This window comes from Geotrypetes seraphini, chromosome 7, assembly GCF_902459505.1.
Source record: "Geotrypetes seraphini chromosome 7, aGeoSer1.1, whole genome shotgun sequence".
NCBI lineage: Eukaryota > Metazoa > Chordata > Amphibia > Gymnophiona > Dermophiidae > Geotrypetes > Geotrypetes seraphini.
The window spans coordinates 173,627,715-173,652,800 of record NC_047090.1 but is presented as its reverse complement, the minus strand read 5'-3'; the positions used below and the strand labels follow the sequence as shown (position 1 = coordinate 173,652,800).

Genomic DNA, 25,086 nt, shown 5'->3' with positions numbered 1-25,086 from the left:
ATTTAAATACCTATGTAATATAAATGTGCATGAGTCGAGTCTCTTTCATTTGAAAGGAAACTCTGTAATGAGAGGGCATAGGATGAAGTTAAGATGTGACAGGCTCCGGAGTAATCTAAGGAAATACTTTTTTACAGAAAGGGTGGTAGATGCATGGAACAGTCTCCCAGAAGAGGTAGTGGAGACAGAGACTGTGTCTGAATTCAAAAGGCATGTGGGAGTTCTCGGAGAGAGAAAGAGATAATGTTTACTGCGGATGGGCAGACTAGATGGGCCATTTGGCCTTTATCTGCCATCATGTTTCTATGTATGGACAAACAAACCAGACTTGGTCTTATTGTCCCACAAACAGTACTGTGTTATTAGTTTTCTCTGTTAAACAAGAAAATTTGTTTGAATCAATACACAATACTATTCCCCTCCCACACACTTTTTATTAAGCTGCAGTAGAAGTTTCTACCATGGCCCAGGGTGCTAAATGCTCTGACGCTGTTCTGACACTCATAGGAATTCTATAAGCATTGACGCAGCGTTAGAGCATTTAGTGCTCTGGGCTGTGGTAGAAACCTCTACCACAGCTTAGTAAAACAGGGGGTATAGTAGTAAGTAAAAATGAAAGAGAGAAAAAAGTCTTAAGTTGTTATCCATTCAAATGGATTTCTATAAATTCAATTACTGGACTTTTTCAGTTCATTTATATTTAAAAATCTGTTGGGCTTTTTTTAAATTTTATATAAGCAGTAAATACTTGCATAGGAAATACAGAGAGAATAATTATATTTAGAAAACTATTATCTTCAAACAAGAAATATATTCTCTAATAGGAATAAAGAGGGAGAGTAGAAAGAAAACGTGAGGAGCAAGCAAAAATAAAATTCAATCCAATGCTTTTTCCTAATATGATTTCTTTTTGATAGCTCATGTTAAAAATCAGACTTAAAAATTGAGAAAGTATTTATTGTGCCCGATTCCCTTCTTGAAGGTATTTGCTCTTCCATATTGCATTGGCCAGTATTGAAAATGAACTTACAGCATCACTCAACACTTCACTATTACTGGGCAAGATGTGTTCAGTTCTGACAAAAGGTAGCAGAGAAGACAGGATCTCCCTTAGCTCCTCAATGTCTAGGTCCCGCCTCTTTACACCTCGTTTGTTCACGCTGTGAGCAGTCCCACTCAGCAAATTAGGCTCTAAACAGGAGGGGAAAAAAAGATAGAATTTCCAGCTGAATAAAATGTTTGGAATTGGAAGACATTCCTAGGTTTTCATTCCAGTGAGTGAGTAGTTTATAGTTTTTGCTTTACTGTATTATAACAGGATTATGCAGGTGTTCTTAATATTTTCAAACACGATCTTGTTTATAATTTCTCAAAAATAATGATGTCATGAAAAAATCATTAAAATCTATTTGTCAGCACTTTGTGAATGATTAGATCTTTCTGAAATACATACACAAATATCCTTTAACCTGTTTTCCATGGTAGGGTTCCAACAAAAGATTAAGTTCTTACTTTGCTAATCTTCTTTTTTGTAAATCCACACCTTATTCCGGGGACCAGTGGGTTATTTCCGTCTCCCTGCCAGGACTTTGTAGGAAGCCTCAAATTTCAGAGGTTTAAACCCCTCCCCCCTCTTACCTCATCACTGTTCCTGTGAACCTCAGTTAGTCTTAAAGCAGCCAGGAACATCTGTAGAGGATAACAAGAGAGAGGGGATTGGGGAACTCCCCGGCAAGTAAGTCAATTCTGCTCATATCAATAGACGAAAAACAGCAACAATGAAAAATGAGAGAACAGGTCATGAAACATTAGAAACCTGAACGACAAAATAGTGCTATAAGGCGACACAGCCTGCACTGTCAGAAGGGGGCACCTGAAGTAGATACAATCCCCCCCTAAACTAAGTACTAAACACATTCCGATGGCACTCATCTTATAAAGGCTGGTCAGAAAACAGAAATCCAGCTTACAAGTACATTTAAAGGCAATCAGTGAATCAGCAAGGCACAGGGCAGGTTCCTGGAATAAAGTATGGATTTACAAGAAAGAAGATTAGCAAAGCTAAAAACCTAATCTTTCATTCTTATACAATCCCACTTTATTCCAGGACCATTGAGATGTAACAGAACAGTCTCAAAAATTCAGGGTGGAATTAATGAGCCTGCTGCCAAAACAGAGGCACCAAAAGCAGAATCCTGCTTGGCCGCCACATTGATCCTTTAAAACTTGGTGAACGTATGCAAAGAGGACCAGGTAACGGCCCTGTAAATCTTGTCCAGAGAAACAGCAGACGACTGCCCAAGATGACAAACACCTCTGGTAGAATAAGCCTCCACTGCAAGGGAGGGCTTCTGATTTGGAGGAGGGTCCCACTGTGTGCAGATTTTTTAAGCACACGCATCTTGTGGATTTGATCTCTGAATCTCTCCAGGAATTAAAGCTACAGTGTGAACATCTTATCACTGTTGAATGTTTCCTCATGAGTGTCCAGAAGTCTCAATCTGCCTCTTTCCTTGATCATCCTGACCTCGTTTAAATCCTTACAGACATCTGGGAGACTCCTGAGAGTTCCTTGAAATGTGCTTGTGCCATGGCGCGGCTTTATCCCATAGCAGATGCCTTTAACAAGCGCTTTGCTTCATTGAAGGTGGATTCCTTGGCTGCCACATAAGCCGCGAAAATGGCCATATGAAATGGTGGCCTTAGAAGCAGACCTACCCTTGCGGGCAGGGCCCACCAGAACAAACAGATGGTCAGAGAGGCGAAACTCATTGGTGACCTCCAGATACTGCAGCAACATCCTGTGCATGTCCACGGACCTGATTCCTTGAACCAGAGGAAGAAAAAGCAGGAAGTCAGACTTCCTGATTCACATGGAAAGTGGAAATCACTTTGGGTAGAAAAGAAGGAACAGTACGGAGCATCACACCAGAATCCTGGCAGAAAAGGATCCTGGCAGGAGAGAGCCTGAAACTCCGAAACCCTACGGGCTGAGGTAATAGCCACCAGGAAAACCGTCTTGATCATGATATCCATAAGGGATGCCTGCTCCAGGGGCTCATTCTGTGGACGAGCCAAAGAACGAAGAACCAGGTTAAGGTTCCCAATCAGACAGGGAAGGCACAATGGAAGTCTAAGTCGCAGAATGCTCTTGCCACGAAAGAAGAAATCGACACCACCTTAACTCTAGCGGCTGCCAAATCAAACAGATACTTGAGGACAAAATCCACCCATCAGTCCTGCATGCTTCAGAACTACTGGGGAAAGAAGTGCGCTTGGTGACCTGTGCCACCGAGGAATCCACCTTCAATGAAGCAAAGTGCTTGTTAAAGGCATCTGCTATGGGATAAAGCCGCGCCATGGCACAAGCACATTTCAAGGAACTCTCAGGAGTCTCCCCGATGTCTGTAAGGATCCAAACGAGGTCAGGATGATCAGGGAAAGAGGCAGATTGAGACCTCTAGACACTCATGAGGAAACATTCAACAGTGATAAGCTGTTCACACTGTAGCTTTAATTCATGGAGAGATTCAGAGATCAAATCCACAAGATGCGTGTGCTTAAAAAATCTGCACACAGTGGGACCCTCCTCCAAATCAGGGGCTCTGCACTGATCCAGATCCACCAGATCTGTAGCCACTGTGGTGCCCCCCTGAAAAAGCAGAGGTATGGAAAGTGTATCTGGCGCAACCGCTGGCACTACCGGATTACCTGCTAGCACCTCCAAGGGGAGGCAAGAGAAAAGACCTTGACCACAGGAGCAGGGGTCCCTGTGACCAGCAAGGAGGCCGGAGGAAGGGAAACAGAAACTTTTTAAGCAAGTATGCCTGATAAAGCATATTAACAAAATCCGGGGAAAACTCATCCTCCGTAGTGGGAGCTGACTCCTGTGCACAAGGTTTGGACTGTTTGGAGGATTTACAAGGTTTATCTCCTGAGATACACTTGTGTTTCACTGAAACATCGCCTGCACACTCTCCATGGCCCCCTATGCCATTTTCGCATGAGTTGGGACAGAAGGCGCTAAAAGACTCTCCTTGGAGGTCGAAGGCACCGAATCCAGGCAAGCCTCACACCCCTTGTGGGCCGCAGCACACATGGAACATGGCTGCGCATCCGACATACAACCAAAAAAATCTAAAGAAACTGCCAAAATTATAATATAACAAAACAAAAAAGCATTGGCAGTACCCTGTATAGAGCTCTCAAAGAACATCCACTGGCTATAAATGAATAAGAATTAGTAAACATGAGACTCCTCAGTACGGGCCTAAGTTTAATACGTTAGTAACTTTTTATGGCCCCGGGCAGAAAACTCATAGGTGACCAGCACCAGGTTTAAAAAAACCTTAATAAGTCCTGCCCGGTACATCATTCGGTCTCTATAATGATAAATAATTGATGTAAATAAATGCTTGGTGAAATGCTTTAAGAGCAAAATAAAGGGTCGGAAAAGTGGCTCAAAATAGCCCTGCCCCTTGAATGAATAATAATAAGAATAATAGTTTATTTTTGTATACTGCCACACCATCAGTTCTTGGCGGTTTACACAGTAAATTACAAAGTATTTAAAATACAGAGCCAGATAACAGTGTCTTATAAAAGGAAATAACACAATTCAATAAAAGATACTAACTGACAAAGTACAACCCTAACTTATTCAAACTATGCACAATACAGATTATTTATACTAAAATAGATAAGCTTCTGTAAACCTTATTCCATAAAAATAATAAAAATCCATTTATCCAAATTGATATTGATATCTATTAAGTATTGTACTGTTTAAATAGATAGGTCTTAAAATATTTCCGAAATTGCTGATAAGTGAGGGCTGGAATAATAAGAGCATTCAAGCATGTATTCATTACTCCTACTTGAAATGCCAGAGTCCTACTAAAAATTTCTTATAACGGCATGCTTTCGCTGAAGGCAAATAAAACCAGCCAGTTCTACGTATATTTTTTTTACATATAAAAAATCTAAAATGAGCAACAAGATAAGATGGGGCCAACCCAAATAAGACTTTGTAGCAAATACATCCAAATTTAAACAACACTCTAGCCTCAAACGACAACCAGTGGAGCCTTTGATAATATGAGCTGATATGGATCATGTTTCTTTAGATTAAAAAATCAAACGAATTGCTGTGTTTTGAATTAATCTTAATTTACTAGTTGTTTTTTTATGAGCACCCAAATAATCAACATTGAAAGAATTGATGATTGAACCAGTATTTTAAATGATATAAAATCAAAATATTTTCTAATGGTACACAACTTCCAAAGAGTAATAAAACATCTTTTGACCAATAAATCTGTATGAGCCTTAAATGATAAAGTACGATCCAATGTAACTCCTATTATTTTTAAAGTAGGAACTATTGGATAAGTTTGACTATCTGTTGGGACTCATATAAGTCCAATGAATGAACTATGATTTGTGACTATTGTGTGTTGGGACTTATATAAGAATTTTGAATGAAATATTTTTCTCACATCTTTTAGAATTTCTGCACTTTAATACTTTGTACTTTTGATATATATATTTTTTAACTTATTCAAAGGGCGGCGCTTTATTGAGCCGCTTTTCCGTCCTTTTATTTTGCTCTTAAAGCCTTTCACTGAGCGTTTATTTACATCAATTATTTATCATTATAGAGACCGAATGATGTACCGGGCAGGACTTATTAAGGTTTTTTAAAATCTGGTGCTGGTCACCTATGAGTTTTCTGCCCGGGGTCATAAAAAGTTACTAACGTATTAAACTTAGGCCTGTACTGAGGAGTTTCATGTTTACTAATTCTTATTCATTTATAGCCAGTGGATGTTCTTTGAGAGCTCGATACAGGGTACTGCCAATGCTTTTTTGTTTTGTGCATCCAACATTCCTCCACCGCAAATGAGGCATGAATCCATCACATCCTGCCCTGGGGAGGCCATCTATGTGGTTTTATTTCAAAATCAAAGTTGACAAGTGCAAAAAATTAACTTTAAATTCAAATCAGGAAAAATCCAAGATGGCATATGGGTGCCAATTTTAATTAAAAATAGCTCGGGAAAATGACAAGAACCCTACAAAAACAGCAATTTTAGGATTTTAGGTGGGGGTATGGCATGCAGGAAAACCACCTAAAAACCTCTTTTAAAAGATCCCCCCCCCCCAAATCGCTGATTCAACCTGTCAAATTGTACTCACAGACACATGTGTGAACAGGAAAACACTGCAGACAGAGCTGAAACAGCCTCAAATTGCTGGAAAGCTTGACTTTGAATCTTCTGACTGCCCTACCGGCCTGACGTCCACGGCCAGTGACCTGCGCCACCCTCGGACACACCGTGCAGCATGCCTGGTGGAGGAATGCAGTCTGGTCCCGATCCTGGGTGTGCCTCCACAGAACCCGCAGCCTGCGCGCGACCCACTAGTGGACAATCCTGGGGTGAGCTAGATCTCTAGGAACAGTTCTGGAGTCTCAATCTGATGTTCAGGCTATCCAGAGGGCTTACTGACAAGCAGGGAACCCTCCAGAAGTAGACTTTTCCCAAAGGTCTGTGATCTCCCAGTCAGAGCTGTCCCCACAAGGAACCTCTGCAGCATGAGGGTAAAAACCGCAAATGCAAATACTGAAATTACATGAAATAAAACACAAGTAGAAAAGACAAGCTCCTACAGCCTGGCTTATAGGAAGAAAGATTGAGGTTCAAGGGAAAGTGATGAGTTAAGAGGGGGAGGGGTTTAAGCGTCTGAAGTTTGAGGCTTCCTACAAAGTCTTGCTGGATAGACGGAAATAACACACTGGTCCTGGAATAAAGTGGCATTGTACAAGAACTATCTTTAGCACACAGCAGCCAACCCTAAAAATACATAAATAAATATTGAATGTTTCATGTGTTTTATACAATACTTTTATACTTTAAATGGCATCCTATAAAACAGAGGTTCTCAACACACAGCACGCATACCCCTAGGGGTACGAGACCGCTGGTGGGGGGTACACAGCACTGCGCGGGTCTCTTCAAGGTGGAGCCACTGTCGTCATGTCCACAATTCCCATGTGTTACCTCAATAGGCCTCCTTCCCACCCTCCAGCCTCATGCCCCCCCTCCAAAAAGCTGCATGCACCCTCCCAGCATGCTGCCGAAGCTGACCTGGAAGCCTTTCCTCCGATGTCAGAGGTAAGGCTTCCGGGTCAGCCATGTATAGTGTGCAAGAGCCGCTGCTCTGCGAAGAAGCAAGTGCGGCTGAGGGCAGGAAGGAGCAACTCACCTTGACAGCCCTGAAGGGAGCGAGCGAGCGCATTGGAACAAGTAAAGGAGAGAATGGACATGAACGTGGGACAAAGGAAAAAAGGAGGAAGAGGTGCATCAATTTGGGACACAGAAGGACGTGAGGGAGGAAGAGGGTTATGAATTTGGAACACAGAAGGGAGGGAGGAAGAGGGGCATGAATTTGGGACATAGGAGGGAGGGAACTGGGCATGAGTGTGCGAGTTGGAGGGAAAGAGATGGTGCACATGGGGAAAGGAAGAAAGAGGAAAATTGTTGGGCATAAAGAGAGAGGAGTGAGGTAGAGATGCATGGGGGAATAGGATGAGAGGGAGAAATATTGGCTATGGTGGTGGAGAGGGAATAGGGGCAGAGTGAAGGGGTTGCAAAGGGAAGGAATGTTGGACATAGTGATGGAGGGAGAGATGTGGCATGGAGAGGGGTGATAGAAGGAGAAATGTTGGGCATGGGGCTGGTGGGCAGGGGCAAGAGATGCTGCAGATGAGGGTGGAGGAGAGAGGAAGAAATGCTGTGCAGGAGTGGGGAGAGGAAAAAGAGGGAAAATGTCCAAGATAGAAGAGAGTGAGTATGCTGTACAACCGAGGGAGAGAGGGAGGGAATAGAGAAATGCTGGACCATGGTAGGAGGAACCAATGGACAGCAACTGCTTGAAGAAAATTTTGCAGAAAACAGGAAGGTGGCAAAGAGAGATGTCGCACTCGAGGGAAGGGGAGAGAGAACGCATGCAGGAGGCAGAAAGTGTTGGACTCATGGATAGAGAGGAAGATATGTTGGATTGGGAGGGCAGAAAGAAGGGAAGGAGAAATGTCACAGGGGAAGGGGAGAGGGCAGAGTGAAAAATTGGATTCATGGAAGGACAGAGAGAGATATTGGTTGGGGAAGGGAATGAGATCCAGAAGAGAGGAAGTGTGCAGGAGACAGAGAGAAATGTTAGACTGGTGAAGGGAAAGGAAGGAGAAATGTTGAACTGGGAGGGGGCCAGAAAGGAGGAAGGGAGGGGGAGATGTTGGACTACAGGGGGCAGAAAGGAGAAAGGGAGGGAGAAATGTTTACACGGGGGTGGGGGGGAATAGAGATAATGTAAGGAAGGGAGAGCTGTCAGATCTGGAGAAGAGTGATAGAAGGAAAGAGATATCAGATCACTGGAGAGAGAGAGAGAGATTAGATCACTGGAAGGGGGAGGGAAGGAAAGAGAGATGCCAGACTGTGGGAAGGGAGGAAAGGAAAGGAAGGAGAGAGACATCAGATCACTGGAGAGAGAGAGATTAGATCACTGGAAGGGGGAGGGAAGGAAAGAGAGATGCCACACTGTGGGAAGGGAGGAAAGGAAGGAGAGAGATGTCGGATCACTGGAGAGAGAGAGAGAGATTAGATCACTGGAAGGGGGAGGGAAGGAAAGAGAGATGCCAGACTGTGGGAAGGGAGGAAAGTAAGGAGAGAGATGTCAGATCACTGGGGAGAAGGGAGGGAAGAATAGAGATGCTGGACCATGGAAAGGGGGAGGGACTAGAGAGAGAAGAGAGATAGGAAGGGAAGACAAGGAAAAGTAGATTTTGAGAAGAAAGCAGAAAAATTGAAAAAAGTTTAATGTTAAAAGTTAATGCCAAAGAAGTAGGGCAGAAAGTGAAAGAGAGAAAAACAGCCAGAGGATAAGAAGGCCCTGGAAACACAGTTAAGAGCGCACACAGAACGAAATGCAACCAGAGACTGGGAAAGGATGATTAGAAAAAAAAAATCATCAGACAACAAAGGTTGGAAAAATGATTTTATTTTCAATTTAGTGATCGAAATGTGTCAGTTTTGAGAATTTATATCTGCTATCTATATTTTGCACTATATTTGTCCATTTTTCTGTAGCAGTTACTGAGGTGACATTGCATATTTTAAAATCATTTGCCTTGACCTCTTTGAAAAGAACAGAATATAAATGATAATTAAAATTTTATCTGCATACAGTGTGCTTTGTTTAGTTTAATTTTGTGGTTACCATTATGAATTGTTAATAAAGTTATTGTGTGTACAGGCAGTTCCCTAAGTTACAGATACCCGACTTAAGTACGACTTATACTTAAGAACGCAGTTGCAGCTTCATTTGATTTCATTGAGCAGTATTTCCAGTGGCATAAACTCCTACACGTCTCCTATAGCAGATTCAGGAATGTTGCATGGCCACATTAAGAACAGTGTGTGGTTGTGCATGCTGTACCTTTAGAGCAGTGGTCTCCAACTCAAACCCTTTGCGGGGCCACATTTTGGATTTGTAGATACTTGGAGGGCCTCAGAAAAAATAGTTAATGTCTTATTAAAGAAATGACAATTTTGCATGAGGTAAAACTCTTTATAGTTTATAAATCTTTCCTTTTGGCTAAGTCTTAATAATAATTTATTTTCTTGTATATCGTGGTTCACAGCAGAAAAAAAAATTAGGACATTTCGATTAGTAAAAATACACGCTCATACACACTACATCTAATAGAGCAATTAATACAACATAGTTAAAATACAGTTGATACGTAATTAATTTCTCCCTTAATATGTTTGACTACCCTTATTGAAATCGTGGTCTCAGAAAGGGGATTAAGATTTGGTTATATTGTAAGAATTTTTTCTTCTTTTTTCTTTTGAAATATATTCCTTCTCTGTGTTTCATGTAGCAAGATGGTCTTGTGAATTTTATTTGAAAATTATAAATAAATAAAGGGGGAAAAAATACAGTTTCAAAAACACACAACTATTGATACCTCTGTTAAATACTACAGTTAATTAAAACCATGTTTAAAAACAACCTGACCTAATAAAAACTCTCATTAACATATGTTTAAATCAACATTCTTGTTTATCAAATAAATGAGTTTTTAATAATTTCCTAAATATAGGAAAAGAGTGAGCTTGGACAATCAATGGGCTTATCCAGGGGTTCATCTTCCCCGCCTGATATTCCAATGTCCTGTCCAAAAAAGTCCTATAATGACAGGCCCTTGGGGTAAGGAAAATAAACATACTTGAGTTTCTTGTGTGTTTTTTTGAATTAAACAGTTTCAAGTAAGATACCAGATAAGAAGGTAGTAATCCAAAAAGAGCCTTATAACAAATACACCCGAATTTGAAAAACACTCTGGCCCAAATGGCAGCCAATGCAGTCTGGCATAAAAAGGGCTTACGTGATCATATTTTTTAAGACCAAAGATCAAATGTACTGCAGTATTCTGGACTAATGGGAGTCTATCTTTTTCGGTAATCCAAAGTAGACAATATTACAATAATCCAGAGTGGACAATACTAAAGGGACATATGACCTAGAAACTGTTTTATTTTACTTTTGCGATTATGATAAACATACTGAGGGCCTCAAAATAGTACTGGCAGGTCGCATGTGGCCCCTGGGCTGTGAGTTAGAGGGAACACTGGGACAGTTGGCCCTTTTGTCAGCTGGGAGCAGAGGTAAGCAGCAAGAATCTTAAAATCTATAAGTTCTGAGTACATACAAATCCAACTTAAGAACAGCTTTAAAAACTTAACTTGTTCTTAACTCGGGGACTACCTGTATATGAAAAATGAATGGAAGAAATTGCATTAATATTAGTGCTGCTATTATGGGGATAGGGTCTGGGGCGAAGCTTGGGTGGGTCACGTGGAACTTGGGCAGGAGTACTCGTTTAATATTTATTAGACTAAGGGGGTACTTGGCTTGAAAAATTTGAGAAACACTGTTGTAAAGGACCCATTCCATTTTTCAGCAAGTAAAACTAAGTCAGTCAGGTCTGTTTAGTGATTTTTTTTGTGTGTGTATGTCAATTTATTTAGTCAAGTTTCTAGCCCGTTCTCCCAGAAGAGCCCAGATCGGGTTACAAGTTTACATACACAATAGAAGGTTTAGGGTGTCAGGTCAAAAGCGTGCCGGGACAAAGGCGCGAGCAGACAACTGAGCGCAGTGCGGAGGCGTGCGCCGAAGAAAAAGACTGTTTTTAGGGGCTACGACGGGGGTGTGTGGGGGGGGAACCCCCCCACTTTACTTTATACAGATCGCGCCGCATTGTGGGGGTGTTGGGGGGGTTGTAACCCCCCACATTTTAGTGAAAACTTAACTTTTTCCCTGTTTTTAGGGAAAAAGTTACGTTTTCACTAAAATGTGGGGGTTACAACCCCCCAAACCCCCCACAACGCCGCAGCAATCTGTATTAAGTAAAGTGGGGGGCTCCCCAACAAAACCCCCCATCGCAGCCCCTAAAAACAGTCTTTTTCTTCGGCGCGCACCTCCGTCTTGCGCTCAGTTGTCGGCACGCGCCTTTGTCTTCCGCGTTACTGTCTATGAACCAGGTTTAGCAACAAGATTACAATTTCATATACAGCAGATAGACAGAACAACTAATCAAAAGGATGAAGAGCAGTAGTAGAAATTCCTATGTACATGCTTTGGGTACTGAGCACAGTAGCATGGCAAACGATGAGCAACAAGGATACAAATTCACATATAAGATATTCAGAACAGCAGATTTTGGGGCTGAGCACAGTAGCATGGTAACCGATAGGCCCTATATGTAAAGCACAAAATACTGCTTCTTGTAACCTCACTACGCTCCGAAGAACCCCACCCCATCTGCCTTGTTTAGCAATATTATGATGGAGATTTAGAATTACAATACTTATTGGTTTATATATTTAGCAAATGCATCTGAACAGACTACTGAACTAATAACAGCTGTGGAGGTATGAGACCAAGGGCTTCAGATGAATATCCAACTGATGAACCATGAGAACCCTGGAGATTTGATTACTTGCTTGCATTGACCGAAGCAGTTCTGCCAACAAGAGGCAAAAATGCTATATTAAGTGGATGAAGAAATAAGAGCCTTCTAAATGAACGACATTTTTACTCATGGAAGTGCTGGAACTAGAATAGAGAATGATGTGGGGAATAAAATTTGTCCCCGTCCCCATCATGTCCCCACCAGCTCTATCCCCATCAGCTCGGTCCCTGTCCCCGCAAACCATCTGATCCCATCTGCACAAGCCTCGAATAGTTATGATTTTAGACTGAACTTACAAATATCCCATCCACTATTAAGAAAACTGAAGTCAAATTACTAGAAAATGCTACATAGAAAAATCAAGCTAACAGAATATTTCAGTCAGTCACACAAGGCAAGAATAGTATTAGGGGAGTTCAAATAGGGCAACTATCCCCTGGTCAGAGACAGCCCTAAGCAGCTGGAAGCTAAAGAAGCACAGCCTGGACTTCGCAGTCCCAATTATGTCTAACACCAGCTCTAACAGGATACATATTTCAAATTTGATATATTCTAATCACAAAATAGAAAATAAAATTATTTTTTCTACCTTTTATTGTCTTGTCATTTTATTCTTCAAATCATGTTGGTCTCAGGTGCTAGTCTCTGTTTTCTTTTGTCTTCTCTTAACTCACTTGCCAGGGTCTCCTGACCATGACATTTCTTCTTTCTCCATGCTCACCATCCATCTTCTATCTCTGTGTATGTATTGTTCCCCATGTTCAATGTCTCCCTTCTCTATGTCTCCTATACATCCCTCTCTAGTATTTCTCCTGTGCCCATCTCCCTGCCTTCATCATCTCTCCATTCTATGACCCCCCCTCCCCCTGTATACAGTATCACCCTTGTCCAGCATCTTCCTTCTGTGCTCTTTATTCCCCCCCCATGTCTAGCCATCTTCTGTGTCCATATACCCTCTCAGGTCTAGCATTACAGCTCTGTGTCCATTTACCACCCCCATGCTGCGTTCCCTTTTTTGTCCCTGATCCTATGCTCCCATCCATACCCACCATCTCCCCGAGTCCAGTTTCTCCCCTCTCTTACACCAATGTGTCTGTCACACTCTCTCGTTCCTCCCTCCCTCCACTATGTTCGATATTTCACTCACTCTTCTTTCATCCCCTTGGTTCAGATTTCTCTTTCCCTTTCCTTCTCTCTTTTCCTCTCTGCACGTCCTGCCCCTCTCTCCCTTCCCTCTAGCCTCCTTTCCATAGGTCCAACACCTCTATCTCCTCCCTTTGGCACCCAGGTGTGGGTCTGGCACCTCTCCCTTTCCCTTCAGCTCCACTCCACCCACCATATGGGCCCAGCACCTGTTTCCTTTCTCCCCCAATCCCCAGACCCAACAACTGTCTCCCTTCCCTTCAGCTCCAGCTGGTCCAGCAGCCCAAGGAAACCCCTCCCTCCTTCACGGGTGCAACAGCAGCCCCACCCTCGCGAGTCCAGAAGCCCCCTCCCTCTCACAGGCCCAATAGCCCTCACACCCTCCCTCCCTGGCTCCCCAATCGCTGGCAGCAAGCCCCTTCTCGCCTCCCGGGGCGGGCCTACCACCCTCTTAGAAGCTTCCTACACACATTGCTGCTCTGGGCTCCTTCTTGCCGCCAAGTCTCTCCTTCCAATGTAACTTCTGGCAAAACCTGGACCCAGAAAGGGGTCACAAGCAGTGTTCCCGCTAAGCTGCGCTGGCCTGCGCTCGCGCACAAAATATTACATCGCAGCGCACAAGTTTCTCTTCACAGCGCACACACGCGTCGCAAAGGTAAGGGGAGGTAAGGTAAGGGGACGCATTGGGGGGATTGCACTTCCCCACAATTGCCATGCTTCGGTTCCTCTTCTTCCTTCCTTCCTCCCCCCCCGCGGGACCCTGCGGCACCATCAACTCTTACTCCCTCTAATGTCGGCCCTGCAGCTCCAGACTTCCTCGCACCTTCTCCCCTCCCCCTTTGGATCGCTATTATTTTAAATGTTATAGCCGCGGAGCTGTATCCATCAGTGGAGATGTCTAACCTCGGCCTGCCCCGGAACTCTTACTGCAACAGTGACTTCCTGTTCCTGCCTAGACGGGCGGCTACTGCAGTAAGAGTTCCGGGGCAGGCCGAGGTTAGACATCTCCACTGATGGATACAGCTCCGCGGCTATAACAGCTCCTGCAGCTCTGCACTTCCCCACAATTGCCATGCTTCGGTTCCTCTTCTTCCTTCCTTCCTCCCCCCCCCCCCGCGGGACCCTGCGGCACCATCAACTCTTATTCCCTCTAATGTCGGCCCTGCAGCTCCAGACTTCCTCGCACCTTCTCCCCTCCCCCTTTGGATCGCTATTATTTTAAATGTTATAGCCGCGGAGCTGTATCCATCAGTGGAGATGTCTAACCTCGGCCTGCCCCGGAACTCTTACTGCAGCAGCCGCCCGTCTAGGCAGGAACAGGAAGTCACTGTTGCAGTAAGAGTTCCGGGGCAGGCCGAGGTTAGACATCTCCACTGATGGATACAGCTCCGCGGCTATAACATTTAAAATAATAGCGATCCAAAGGGGGAGGGGAGAAGGTGCGAGGAAGTCTGGAGCTGCAGGGCCGACATTAGAGGGAGTAAGAGTTGATGGTGCCGCAGGGTCCCGCGGGGGGGGGGGGGAGGAAGGAAGGAAGAAGAGGAACCGAAGCATGGCAATTGTGGGGAAGTGCAGAGCTGCAGGGAAGAGTGTTGCGGTACCCAGCTGGAGGGAGAAGGAAGATGAGGGAGGGAATTAAAGGAGATGCCAGGGCTTGGAGCGTAGGAGGAAGGTATGCCAGTCTAAGGGAAAAGGAAGGGGGAGATGTGAGAGCATGGAGGGGGAGCGAAAGATGGAAGAAAAGGAAAGGAGAGAGATGCCAGAGAATCAGGGAAGGGGAGATACCAGACTATGAGGAGAGGTGTGGGAGAGGGAAGGCGAGGAGAGAGATGCCAGACCAATGGGGTGAAAGGAGAGATGGAAGGGGGAGGCATACAGTTTCTGGAAGGGGCATAGAAGGAGAGAAGATGCCATATAGGGGAAGAGAGACGGCAGACAGTGGATGGAAGGAAGAGAGTTACAAGAAGATGAGGAAAGGAGAAACCACAGAAGACAAAGGTAGAAAAAAATTTCTATTTATTTATTGCTTTAGGAGACATGTGTCACTGTTTCTGTGAAGCATTGTATGCAGAGTCCAGCTTCTTGCTGGTTCAATTTAACCTTTGTCTATGTATTTTTATTTTATCCCCCCTTTTACAAAACTGTGAAGCGTTTTTAGCACCAGCCTTGGTGGTAGCAGCTCTGATGCTCAGAATTTTATGAGCATCAGAGCTGTTACCTCCGTAGCTAAAATCCACACTACAGTTTTGTAAAAGAGGGAGGGGTTAGTTTGTGATTACATATTCCTTACTAGGCGAAGGTGTTTTCTGTGTTCTGTGTGTTTTCTGTTAGGATTGACGGTGTAGGATTGATCTGTGCTGGTCTGGCTTGTTTAGTTTTACAATGGGTGTATTGATGTACTGCTCACTGCAATATGTAAGATGCTGCCTTTTCCTAGGTACTCATGTGTGACGTGTGGTTTGTTACTAAAAATCATGTTTTTCTTACAGATGGGGGGGGGTGCCAAAAAATGATGGGCCCCGGATGTTACATATGCTAGGTACGCCACTGTATGTAAAGATACCAGAAAGCTGGCGTAGCAAAAACTTCTAAGTTTTGAGTATTTAACCCTCCCACAATCTCACGGGCACTCGTTTCAAGTTTATTGAGATTTTGATTTAAACGCAATATCAAATATTTTCAATGCGTATAACAAAAATAAATTTGGGGAAATAAATAAAACCATTTGAACCAGTGTTCCCGCTAAGCTGCGCTGGCGCACAAAATATTACATCGCAGCGCACACGTTTCTCGTCACAGCGCACAATCGGAAGAGGCGTACGGCAGATGGCAGGGCGGCGAGAGGAGAATCGGGCGAGTTGGCTCATAACTTGCTGGCGCCCGATATTTTTGGCTCACGGTGAAAAAAGTTTGCTCACAACACCCGCCCGCTTAGAGGGAACACTGGTCACAAGGCACTGAAGCCACTGAGAAAACTAACTTTAAGCAAAAAAATAAGAAAAGAAGCAGAGCAACTGCAAAGACTTCTGCATGGATTGCTTGCAGAAATTGTAACTGGATATGTTTGCTAGCTCTCAGGCTAAGTGTGTGGAGCGCATACTCAGAAAAGTTTGTGGATTTCTATAACTCCCGAATTTCGGGCTGGGATCGAACACCTAGTGTATGGAATCCAGAAGGAACGTAACAGAAGTGGTCATTATCCTTCAATGGGCTCCTGATGCCATCTCTTTTCAGCTTTATGTTTGAACATTATGCTTGATGCAAGCTGGAAGATTAAAGTATCTTGATGTCTTGACTCATCTTTGGGCTTTGGTACTAAAGGAATCAATGCTCTTTTAGCAACTCCTTGCCTCCAGCAGTTGACGTAGCTCTGTAGTGCTTATGTTTGGAGTCACCCAAACTTATCTTACAAATTCTGACAGACAGCACTCAGCAACATCCTAGAACACACTATAGTGGGGAAACATGATCCTACCCCATCACACATTTACATAATCTGATGACCTGCTGGTCATTTGAGAAAAGATATACCCAATGTCACAACTGTGTGTCAGTCTGTTAATTTCCATATCCAGCTTTTCAATGCTCTACTACAGATTCTAACACATACTAAACATTATCCATTATTACATGCAAGTATACTCACAAAAATATACTTAGCCACTTAACTCTTAAGTCTTATTTTACCTTCACAAAAGTAGGAGGCAGTTAAATTTGCTTTCAGCTCACCTCTATCTGCAATCCTTTTCATCAGCTGATGTTCTCCCCATTTGATAAGATATCTAAGAATATCTTGTTCACTTGCCTGCATAGAAGGAAAAGAAAATAACCAGAATATCAGAAAAGCATGATGAAAACTTGAATTACAACTTCAGTTCAGCCTATATTTTACGTCAAGGTATGTATTGGGTCCTCCCGTATCTCACTGAATATACTCCAGATTTGCTATATTTGGAATGGTGACTCATGTTTCCGTTACATCTCTGTCATGTTCTTAGTATCAAGATGCCCAGGTTATATAAGGATAATAGAATTCTAATGGATACTTGGAAAACCTTACGATTTGTTAACAATTTAACAGCTATTCCTATTAGTAAATCAACAAATCAAACCATATGGCTAAACCCCAAGATTCAAATTGGCGGATTTAAGATCATCTGGAAGCATTGGATGATTGCAGGGATACGGACTTTAAATGATATTATTTCAAATGCTGAACTGCTTGATTTTACACAGTTGCAACATAAATTTGGCTTAAATAAATCACAAAGTTTTAGGTGGTTGCAGGCCATTCAGGTGGGGTTCCCTAAATGGAGAAGTCTTAGTACCCAATACAGTTTGGAATTTTTATGCTTTCAGGCGAACTTTATGGGACACCAGGCCGCACAGTGGTATAAAATTATTAGTGAATCTGTTAAAAAAAGCCTAAAAATGATCTTAGGGATATTTGGAGCATTGAAATTAAGCATCAGATTTCAGCATCTCAATGGCCACAAATTTGGTCTTGGAGGATGAGATGTACAATGTCTGCATCTATGAGACAAACATTAGTAGTTTACACGACTGAACTGAAGTTGTTTGTTTTTTGGGGTTTTTTTAAAATTCTTTATTCATTTTCAAACTTTCATCAAGTGTACAGGCATTAAATAAACAACATTAAAGTACAACACTTGCAACTCTTATTACTGTATCTTATAATATGTATAATTATAATTAACCCTCATCCCACCCCCCCTACCCATTATTCTTCTCTGAGATAAACAATAAAATGTGACCCTCCCCCCTCCCAGCATTAGATGTTGTATCTTTCAATAGAAAAAAAAATGGCATTTAATCATTACAATAATTTGTTAATGGCTCCCAAATTTTAATAAAATTCTTATAATTACCATGTTGTATAGCTAATGATCTTTCCATTTTATATATGTGACAAAGTGAATTCCACCAAAACTTATAACTTAGTCTACTATGATCTTTCCAATTCCTAGTAATATGTTGAATGGCGACTCCTGTCATTGTCAATAAAAGTTTATTGTTATTCACTGATATCTGGCTCTTTTTTCTCATCGACATTCCAAATATTATGGCATCATAAGATAATGCTACGTAATTTTCCAATAAGCAATTTACTTGATTCCAGATTGAATTTCAAAAGGCTAAAATATAGGGACAGTGAAACAAAAGATGATCTAAAGTCCCTACTTCAATGTTACAATGCCAGCATCTATTAGACTTTGAACTATTTAACTTCTGTAATCTAACCGGGGTCCAAAATACTCTATGCAAAAGAAAAAAAACTTCTCTCTGAAATCGCTTAGCAGACACTTTAATCTGCCACCATAAAATGTGTGCCAGTGCATACAGGTGAGAGCATATACCATATATACTTGAATATAAACCAAGATTTTGGGGTCAGGAAAATGGCCCAAAAATGGGGGTCTCGGTTTATATTTAAGCCATCACCTGACCACTTGGTACAACTGTCCTCTTCCTGCTGAACTACAGGGGCGTCCTCCCCTCTGAGTCACTAGCCACAATATATGCATCGTCCCCGGAGCTGCTATCCACATACATGCCCCAAACCCCTAAGTCACTGATCCCCATATACCCATTGGTGCCACTGCCACACATCTGCTGACCTCCATACACTTGTGGATTTTGCTGCCGCTGATTCGCTGTATGTTGAACCGGGCGGGGTCTTGAACATCCTTGAGCATCTGCGCATGCTGAAGGCCTGCTGGCTCCCGCCTTCTCTGAGAATCTTGGAGGGGACAGGAGCCAGCAGACCTTGAGCACAGGCAGATGCTCAAGGCTCTGCTTGGTTTAACATACAGTGGATTGGCCGCGGCTGAACCTATGGGTGCATGGAGTTCAGCGAATCCGCAACAGCAGCAGCACCAACAACTGGTATTTGGAGGTCAATGACTCAGGGGATGGGGCATGTATTGTGGATAGCAGCACCCCTCCATAGGCAGGATAGTGACCAGTAGCCTACCGGGCCGGGGGGGAGGGGGAAGCAATTGCTCCAAGTGCTCCAATGACCGGCACTGGCATCAAGAACCTCTTCCAGGTAGCAACAGTGTTCCCAATTCACTGCTCTTGTCATCAAGCTTTCCTCTGTGCCGGGTCCTGCCTTTGTGGAAACAGTAAGTAGATGGAACCCGGCAGAGAGACTGGAGGGTGACAAAGAGAGAGAGGGAAGAGGGAGAAAAATGCTGCACCCGATTGGGGGGACGGAGGGAGAAGGAAGACTAGGGAGAGGAGACAAAAGAGAGATGCCAGACAATGGGGAAAGAAAGGATGAAGGGAAAGGACGGAAGGGAAGGAGATGCCAGGCCATGGAGGGGGAGAAAGAGATGCCAGGACCAGGGAGAAAGGAGAGATGGAAGGGAAGGAGAGGAGAGAGATGCTAGGGCATGGTGGAAGGGAGGGAAGGAGATTGAGATGCCAAACTATCCAGAAGGAAGGGAGGGTGGGAGGGAGGGAAGGAGACTGGGATGGCAAACCATCAGGGAGGGAGGGATGGAAAGGGAGGGAAAGGAGAAGCCAGAGTATGAGGGAGAGAGAGAGAGGGACGAAGAAGAGAGGAGAGGGATCCCAGAGCATGGGGGAAGGGAAGCAGATGCCAGAGCATGGGGTGAGTTGGGATGGGAAGGAAGGAAGAGATACCAGAGCATGGGGGAGGGAGTGGAGATAGAGAAAAATAGAAGGAACAGAAAAAGAGGGCAGACGGTGAATGGAATGGAGAGTGAAGATAAGATGAAGAAAGCAGAAACCAGAGCTTACAAAAGGTAGAGAAAAGATTATTTTTGTTGCTTTAGAATTATTGGACTAATTGCAATACATTTTTACTAACTTTTGGAGATCAAAATTCCCTTCATCAGGGGATTTACACTAATAAAAATATTTTATGTTAAAAAAATTGTGTTAAAACGTATGGCAAGGATGTCTGGTCTTTGTAGACTGGCTCACCTGGAACACCCAAGTTTCTAATCTTGGTTTATAGTCGAGCCAACCTTTTTTCCTCCTTTTTGGGGGGGGAAAGGGTCACCTTGGTTTATATTCAGATTGGTTTATATTTAAGTATATACAGTACATCTGATCAACCAATGCAGCAAGGCCTGGCTCTCCAACTTTGATCAATATTTCATGTGAAATAGTATGTATGTAATATCATTGAAATTATGTCTGTGTATTGTAAACCGCTTTGAACTGACTTTTTAGTCATTATACATGTACAGAAATTTTTAATAAAGAACTTCAGGGGTACATTAAACTATTTATCCATGTAATTAAGTTATGGAGATCCTATGTGGAGTAAGATATTCAACAAGGAGGGAGAACTTGTAATTGAAGGGCATGAACCACAGGGCAATGCACATCATACACAGGGAACTACAGATTATGTCCTCTTAGCAGCAGATGGATGCAGATAATGAAGATTTGGATGACATCATCTATATTAGGAAAGGAGCAGCCAGGAACATTCCTGTATTTCTCTGCTTCCAGCAGATAGTACAGGTGGTCTGGGGCAGCAGGATCTGCATTATTTTTCTGTACCTTTGACTTGGGCTAGACTTGAAACCTTGAGCAGTGGTTCTCAACTTGAAGATTATAGCTAGCCAGGGAACGCCCTCCCAAGTCTGCGCTATGGCTAGACTCCTGGTTGAGACAGAGGTGAATCTCCTTCTCTTGGGCAGTCTAGAGCCTCAACTCACAGGCTTTCCCTTCTAGGGCTGAGTTACTTGAGGTCAAATGGCTTAGCAGCAGGTTAAGTCCCTGCTGCCCCACCCACCAAAAATAATGAGGAATCTATGATTGTCTCTGTTAGGGACTACAGTTTACAAATAAAGTTTTAGTAAAGCTTTGCTTCCCAGGCAGAAGTGGTTTGTAGGGGCAGGTGAGCAAGCTAAGGTATAGCAAACCTGGCCAACAATGCTTAGGCTGATTGCAGGCCAGTTATGTTTTTGTAGGGTTCTTGCTGCTGCTGCTGAAACCTTGGAGAGTAGCAGGTTGCTTTTGCTCGATGCCAACCAACCACCAATGTAAGACTTGCACGGTAATATAGCATGCTCCTTTTGTCCCAGGGAAGGCTCTGGAAACCTCAATCAGAAGAAAGAAGAAACTTCTGTTCCTACTGTGATTGAGGCTGCTTCAGCAGGAACTATTACCATTTTTGCCTGTTTTTAGCTTGTGATCTGAAGGTAAAGAATTGCTCTTGTTGGTAGGTTTCCCCTGGGGGGGGGGACAGGGGGCTTCTCCTCCATTTGATGTGGTTTCACAGGTGGAGACCATTAGGATCATAATAGACTGCCTTCATTTGAGTGCTTTAAGCAGGCATACTCAGATTTTTAGGAGTTCACTGTGGTACCTGGCCAGGGAATCAAGGCATTGATGGCTCCTGGGGGCTCTAATGACCATGATAAGTGCCAGTGATTGCCCAAAATGGCAAGGGCAGTAGGCCCTTTGAGGGTTCCCCGTCCTCCTTTTCTGTAAGACTTCCACAATGAGGGGAACTTTTTTGTTGAATAGGGTGAGGTTTTGCTAATGAGGACTAGAGTTTTCCAGTGGTGTGTCTATTTCACTGAGAAGAGCTTCTTTTCCTCATTAACCAAGTGCTGATGGCTCTAACTATTCCATCTCCTGAGGTAGCCCTTCTGGCAGGGGTAGCCTTCATAGTGGGTATTGTGTACAACCTCATCCTTATTTCCTTACACTCGCTTGCTTCTGGTGTAGTAGATAAGTGACTTTAACTGAGAAACTGGTCAGTGGATGCCACCTCTAAGGCTCCCTTATCAAGGCTGTCTTCAAGAGAGACTGAGAATGACAGTGCTGGAAGAAAAAGTGGAGAGGTTTGAATCTTTCACACAGGAATATGACAAAGATAAAAAAGAAATAGCAGCTTTAAAAAATCAAATGGTGGACATGGAAAACCGAGGAAAAAGAAAGAACATAAGAATTTTGGGGCTGGCTGAAAATATTGAAGGAGGAGATCCTGTACAATTCCTAGAAAATCTGTTACCTAAACTGCTTCAGCTCAACTCAAAATGGCCGTTAGAAATTGAAAGAGCCCACAGAATCCCCACAAGAAAGCCAGTAAATCAGGCTGCTCCAAGACCTTTGATATTCAAGGTATTACGGTATCAACAAGCTCAAGAAATATTAAAAATGGCAAAAGCAAATAAAAACTTGAACTATAAAGGATCAAAACTGATTTTAGTACCGGATTTTGCTAAATATACTGCTAACATAAGAAAACAATTCCTCACATACAGACAGCAGCTGAAAGAAAAAGGATACATATATGGATTATATTATCCATCCACTATGAGAGTATCCAGTGGAAATAAATCCATATACTTTCAAGACCCGGAAAAACTGAAAGAATTTCTGACACAAAAAGATCCTAAGTTTATATAAAAAACAGAACAATTCAGCTGAAGAAAGAAGAAAGAAGAAAGAAGAAAGAAGAAAGAAAGGAAAATAAAGAAGATTATTAAAAGAATGTTATAAACTGGAAATATAATTTATTGAAATAATGGATGCAATAATATAACAATATTTAAAAATTAGCATCCACAATCATTAATATCATCAATTATTATTAATATTATTAAAAAAAAAAAAAATAATATATTAATATTATCAAAATATAAATAAATTAATTATTTTAAAAAAAAAAAAAAAAAAAAAAATATATATAAAATATAAGTTTTAATCAAAATAGATAATATATTCAATTATATAGCATATTAAATTATTATGATAAAGGATTAATGAAATGATTTACAATGAAATTATCATTAAAAAATTGAAAGGAAAAATTTATAATTGTTATATTGAGAATAAGATTTAAAAATGAAATATATTATATTATATTAATTATTATAAAACAATATTTTAACACTGTATAAGAAAATTATAATTTTATGAAATATATACAAGAAAATAATTGATTATTGACAGAAATAATTAATAAAATAGATGTCTAATATAAAATTTTTATTTGATTTAATTATTCAGTCATATTAACTTATTATGAAAAATAAGAAAATTATGTATTTGAATGATAGATAATTAATAAAAGATGAATTTATTATAAAACTTATTTACTGACATAAAATGTATATTTTAATCAATTATTCATTCAAATTAATTCAGTATGAAGATGATCTATGAAAACGATTGAAATGCATTATTATTAAGATTAATATTATAAATTATATAATACTGGATATATTTAAGTTATATGACGATATAGATATAGATATATATAGAGAATAAGAGCTATATTTGAAATATGTTTATTTATTAGAAATATTATATTACAAGTATGCATGATATTGAATTTAATTTTATAATTCAAATATATTTAATTCTCAGTAAATTTATAAAATTTTATAGATTAAATGAATATAATTTTTAATAATATAAGGGTGGAAGTATATAGAATGTATTGAATTCAGAAATATATTTTAAATAATATAATGTATTATTAGTTGCCTGGAGATGGAGATGTAGATTTTGCATGACCAATGCGTGTTCCAAATCAGAATAATATAATGGGTGGGAGGGGAGGGAAAATAATGGGTGGGTTAAGGGATAAATTTTCAATGAATGTGCTAGGAGCTAATCATGTAAACAATCATAGAATATTGATTAAGTATAATTATTAATTAGATGGATCTAAAAATGTATTCGCTGAATGTCAATGGTTTAAATCATCCTATTAAGAAGAAGAAATTATTATCGTTCCTTAAAAATCAAAATGCGGATATTTATTTTATTCAAGAAACTCATCTTTCGGAAATTGAATCAAAAAAATTATCTGGAGGTTTTATTTCTAAATGTTTATTTGCACCGGCTTTAAAGAAAAAAGCTGGAGTGGCTGTTCTAATAAATAAAAAATGTAATGCAGATTTTAAACTAATTAATTATGATCCCTTAGGAAGATGGGTGCATGTCGAAATGGTTCTGGGAAATACTACCCTGAATTTATTCAATTTATATGCTCCTAATACGAATCAAATGGAGTTTTTTAAACAAATTCAACAATTGCTCTTACCACTGGCTACATCTAATTTAATAGTAGCAGGGGATTTCAATGCTGTAATGGATCCGATATTGGATAAAAAACCAAGTAAAGTTATGAAATCATTAGGCTTAGATAATTTGATACTATCTTGTGATTTAGTAGATATATGGCGAATTCTTCATTTTAATGATCAGGAATTTTCTTTTTGTTCTCAGGTCCATAAATCCTTTTCACGAATTGATTATATATTTGTTTCTAATAATATAGCGCAGCGTGTCTTAAAAGCAGTAATTGATCCCATTATAATTTCAGATCATGCTGGTGTGTGGATTAATCTTCAAAATTATGATGCTGAAAACTCTGATTTAATTTGGAGATTTAATAATGATTTATTAGCGGATTCAAAATTTCTTGAAGATTTCAAAATAAAAATGCAAGAATTCTTTCAATTTAATGAATCAGATGATATTAATGCTGAGATCTTATGGGATGCTTTTAAAGCAACTATGAGAGGAAATATTATTTCATATTCAACATTTATTAACAAACAAAAAAAAAAACAATTTATTGAGATGGGAAAGCAAATTAAATTATTAGAAAATAAATTAATTGAGAAATGGGAAAATAATACATTACAAGAATTATTAAAATTAAAAGTTAAATACAATGAAATTTCTTCTCAAATTGTGAGGAAAGACATTTTCAATAAACAAGTACAATATTATGGAAATTCAAATAAAGCTGGTAAATTATTAGCAAACTTTCTAAAAGCAAAGAAAAGAAAATCTAAGATTATTGCAATTAAAGATATAAAAGGTAACACACATACCAACACAAAAGATATTATAACACAATTTCTTGATTTTTATAAAGA

General features: G+C 41.0%; 1 protein-coding gene across 3 annotated transcripts in view; it reads right to left on the bottom strand.

Annotated features, from left to right (window-relative positions):
• The window catches only part of BTBD7 (BTB domain containing 7), a 151,347-nt gene that overhangs the window by 39,256 nt on the left and 87,005 nt on the right, over window positions 1-25,086 (bottom strand). For all 3 annotated transcript variants that reach the window (XM_033951770.1, XM_033951771.1, XM_033951772.1), the window contains exons 5-6: window positions 16,907-16,982; window positions 1,031-1,191 (exon numbers count right to left, since the gene is read on the bottom strand). In XM_033951770.1, coding sequence (XP_033807661.1) covers window positions 1,031-1,191; window positions 16,907-16,982 — 237 coding nt within the window. The remainder of the gene's footprint in view (window positions 1-1,030; window positions 1,192-16,906; window positions 16,983-25,086) is intronic.